We start from the raw sequence: 3,712 nt of genomic DNA, 5'->3' as shown, positions 1-3,712 counted from the left end.
TCCATTTCTGTGTGAAATGTCTACAGAGAGCCTAAATCAGAACCAGGCTTCTGGAAAAAAGGGCAATTCCTCTCCCTGCGGGACTGCTATTGTGACAACCCATGATGGGAAAGCCCAAGCTTTACTCTGCCCACACCCTGTGCTTCTGTCTGTCCTGCAGGCACCCTGATCTCCTCCATCTACATTGCTGGGGCCAGTGGGAGGAGACGCCATGACCTTCATCCTCACAGCCCTGCTCTGCCTTGGTGAGATGTGAGGAGGGGCAGGGGAGGCCCTGGTCTGGGAGGGATGCCATCTCACAGCCAGACACTACTCCATCAGGAGACCCCACGGGCTTAGGAGGCTCCTGCGGAGCAGGGGATGTGCTCAGCCTTCTGGGGACCAATCTCTGACAGGGAATTCTCTTCCAGGGTTCAGTCTGGCCTCTAGGACTTGCGTACAAGCATGTGAGTCTGCCCCACCTGCCCTAGATCCCAAATGGGGAGAAGGGGACTCCCGTGGGCAGCTGGGAATGGGAAACACCATCTCTGGGCTGATTGGGAGGGACATCTGAAGGGTCCTGGGCTGAGAGCTGGGATCCTAGAGGTGGGAAGGTCATGGGACTCAGCCTCTGATTTCCTGCCAGGTCCCATCCCCAAATACACCCTCTGGGCTGAGAAAGAATTATAATAACCCAGGGATACCCAGTGGCCATCTAGCGTGAGGGGACCTTGAGTGCCCAGGAGTATCAACTGGATAAAGAGGGACACTTAGAACCCTGGGACAGACAGAAACCACTGGAGCCTAGGTACAAGGCCAAGTTCAACATCCCATCCATGACAAAGCACCATGCAGGATGATACCACTGTCACTACTATAGCTCTTTTGGGTTGTCACAGGTGGTGCAGGTGTGAGGACACTTGGAGGTCCCAGTCCCAAGCTTTGCCCTCAGGAAAACAATCTGCTCTCAGGGGTGAATCCATCTCAGCACAGCCCTGGGGGTGATTTGGGAGGTCTGAGCCCCATTTCTCATGCCTGCCTCCTTCTCCTAGTTTTTTATGGTAAACCCACCCTCTCAGCCCTGCCAAGCCGTGTGGTGACCTCAGGAGGTTCAGTGATCCTCAAGTGTGCGTCATGGCCAAAATTTGACAAGTTCATTCTGACTAACGAAGGACAACAAAACCTGTCCTGGACGCTGGACTCAAGCCAACCCTTCTTTGGGCAGTTTGAGGCCCTGTTTACTGTGGGCCCTGTGACCCCCAGCTATAAGTGGATGTTCAGATGCTACGGGTACCACAGGAACAACCGCCAAGTGTGGTCAGAACCTAGTGACCCTGTGGAGCTTTTTGTATCAGGTAAGGAGATTTTGTCCTACACTGTTCATTTTTTGAGACTCCAAAAATTTCACTGTGAACTTTGCTTCCAGAGAGCCCCAGGTGGAAAGGTGGGGTGAGGGAGCAAGGGCTCTGGAGCCAGAGACCCTGAAAGTGAGAGACAGTGACACCTGTAGGGCCAGGACAGGACACTGAGGAGTTGGCAGGAACCAACACCTGCAGCTCACAGCCTGTCCTTCCCCCGCAGGTGTGTCTAGGAAGCCCTCCCTCCTCGCCCCACAGGGCCCTATGCTGGCCTCTGGACAGAGCCTGACCCTCCAGTGTCGCTCTGATGTTGGCTATGACAGATTTACTCTGTCCCAGGATGGCGGACGTGTCCTTACTGAGCGCCCTGGCTGGCAGCCCCAGGCTGGGGTCTCTCAGGTTGACTTCCCCCTGGGCCCTGTGAGGGGCTCCCACGGGGGTCAGTACAGATGCTACGGTAGATACAACATCTCCTTAGAGTGGTCAGCCCCCAGTGACCCCCTGGACATCCTGATCTCAGGTGAGCAACCCAGCAGGTTCAGTCAGGGACTCGGAATCTGTACAGTCCTTGTAGGTGGAGGAAAGAGGGGAAGGGTGATGGCTGGGAGGAGGTGGGGTTCTCAGGGAGAGAGAGAGACAGAGACATAGAGGTAGGTGGGGAGAGGGAGACTCAGAGACACTGAGACAAGGACACTGAAGGTGTTCAGAGAGAGGCCCAAGGAAATGTCACCTCAGAAAAAGGTAGGAGGCCTCCCTCACCCCTCCTTCCACTCTCTCTAGGACAGCTCTTTTACAGGCCCTTCCTCTTGGTGCAGCCAGGCTCCACGGTGGTCTCAGGAAAGAATGTGACCTTTGTGTGCCAGTCATTGAGCCCAACAGCCACCTTCTTTCTGGCTAAGGATGGGGCAGTTGATCCCCCTCTGCAGCTCAGATCAAAGCTCAGAGCTGGACGGTACCAGGCTGAATTCTCCATGGGTCCTGTGACCTCAGCCCATGGAGGAACCTATAGGTGCTATGGCTCTCGCGGACTCTACCTCTACCTATTGTCACAGCCCAGTAATCCCCAGGAGCTCATGGTCTTAGGTGAGCACCCCTGACCCGGCCCTCTCTGAGAGGAGAGACCTGGGGTGGGATGGGGTGAGAAGCTCTGGGGTAGGGTCAGCCAGCGGGCCCATCCCTCAAAGTGGAGGAAGCCAACAGGGGCCTCTCAGGTAGGTGCAGGGAGAGTCTTGAGAAGGCCGCAGCACAGATGTAGGGGGAGAGTTTGAGTGAGTGGGAGCTCCAGGGGTAGCAGCACCCCTCACACCCTCCCTGTGTTAATTCCAAGAACTCGCTGTGGAGCCTAGCACCCCACCCACAGATCTGACTTCAACAGCTGGTGAGTCCCAGGGGTATTTTGATGCAGTAGGAGCACAGTCCCCTCCCCCCTGGGAGTCCCAGCCCCTCACCTTGTTATTGTTCTCATTCTCAGCACCTTCTGGACACCCCAGCCCCCCACCCACACAGCAGACCTCAGTAACTGGTGAGTCCCAGGGTTATCTGAGCTCAGAAGGAACACAGTTTCCACTCCCCCAGAGGGAACTCCAGGCCCTCACCCTCTTATTTTCCTTATTCTCAGAACTCTCTGTGCACCCCAGACCCCAACCCACAGATCTGCCCTCAACAGCTGGTGAGTCCTAGGGGTATCTTGGCTCAGTAGGAGCACGGCCGCGCACCAGGACAGCCCCAGCCACTCACCATGTTGGTCTCTTCATTTCCAGGACCCTCCATGCACCCCAGCCCCAACTCCACAGAGCCAATCTCAACAGCTGGTGAGTCCCAGGTTGATCTTGGCTCAGAAGGAGCACAGCCCCTCCACCACAGGGGAGCCCCAGTCCCTCACCCTGTTATTGTTTTTATTCCCAGCACCCTCTGGGCACCCCGGCCCCCAACCCACAGACTGGACCTCAACAGCTGGTGAGTCCAGAGATATCTTGGCTCAGTAGGAACACAGCCCCACACCCAGGACAGCCCCCAGCACCTCACCCTGTTATTGTCTTTACTCCCAGAACCTTCCGTTCAACCGAGCCCCCAGCCAACAGAGCTGACCTCAGCAGGCGGTAGGTCCCAGGAGTATCATGGTTCAGAAGGAGCATAGTCACGCCACCCCAGACAGCTCCAGCCCCTCACCCTGTTATTGCCTCATTCCCAGGACGCTCTCTGGACCCCAGCCCCCCACCCACAGAGATGACCTCAATGGCTGGTGAGTCTCAGGGGTATCTTGACTCAGAAGGGGCACAGCCCCCCACCAACCAGGACAGCCCCAGCTCACCCTGTTATTGTCTTTATTTCCAGTACCCTCCATGCACCCCAGTCCCCCACCCACAGAGACGATC

General features: G+C 56.6%; 1 protein-coding gene across 1 annotated transcript in view; it reads left to right on the top strand.

The window, feature by feature from the left end:
- Positions 1–211: 211 nt before the first annotated feature.
- The window catches only part of LOC100960542 (leukocyte immunoglobulin-like receptor subfamily A member 4), a 6,005-nt gene continuing 2,504 nt past the window's right edge, over positions 212–3,712 (top strand). Inside the window, exons 1-11 of the mRNA XM_023507944.1 lie at positions 212–245; positions 1,032–1,334; positions 1,561–1,857; positions 2,118–2,420; positions 2,665–2,715; positions 2,809–2,859; positions 2,956–3,006; positions 3,098–3,148; positions 3,243–3,293; positions 3,386–3,436; positions 3,529–3,579. Of these exons, the coding sequence (XP_023363712.1) occupies positions 212–245; positions 1,032–1,334; positions 1,561–1,857; positions 2,118–2,420; positions 2,665–2,715; positions 2,809–2,859; positions 2,956–3,006; positions 3,098–3,148; positions 3,243–3,293; positions 3,386–3,436; positions 3,529–3,579 (1,294 nt within the window). The remainder of the gene's footprint in view (positions 246–1,031; positions 1,335–1,560; positions 1,858–2,117; positions 2,421–2,664; positions 2,716–2,808; positions 2,860–2,955; positions 3,007–3,097; positions 3,149–3,242; positions 3,294–3,385; positions 3,437–3,528; positions 3,580–3,712) is intronic.

The sequence above is a fragment of the Otolemur garnettii genome, unplaced genomic scaffold, assembly GCF_000181295.1.
Source record: "Otolemur garnettii isolate 467f Iridium unplaced genomic scaffold, OtoGar3 scaffold00212, whole genome shotgun sequence".
NCBI lineage: Eukaryota > Metazoa > Chordata > Mammalia > Primates > Galagidae > Otolemur > Otolemur garnettii.
This window is presented reverse-complemented; position numbering and strand designations above follow the sequence as displayed.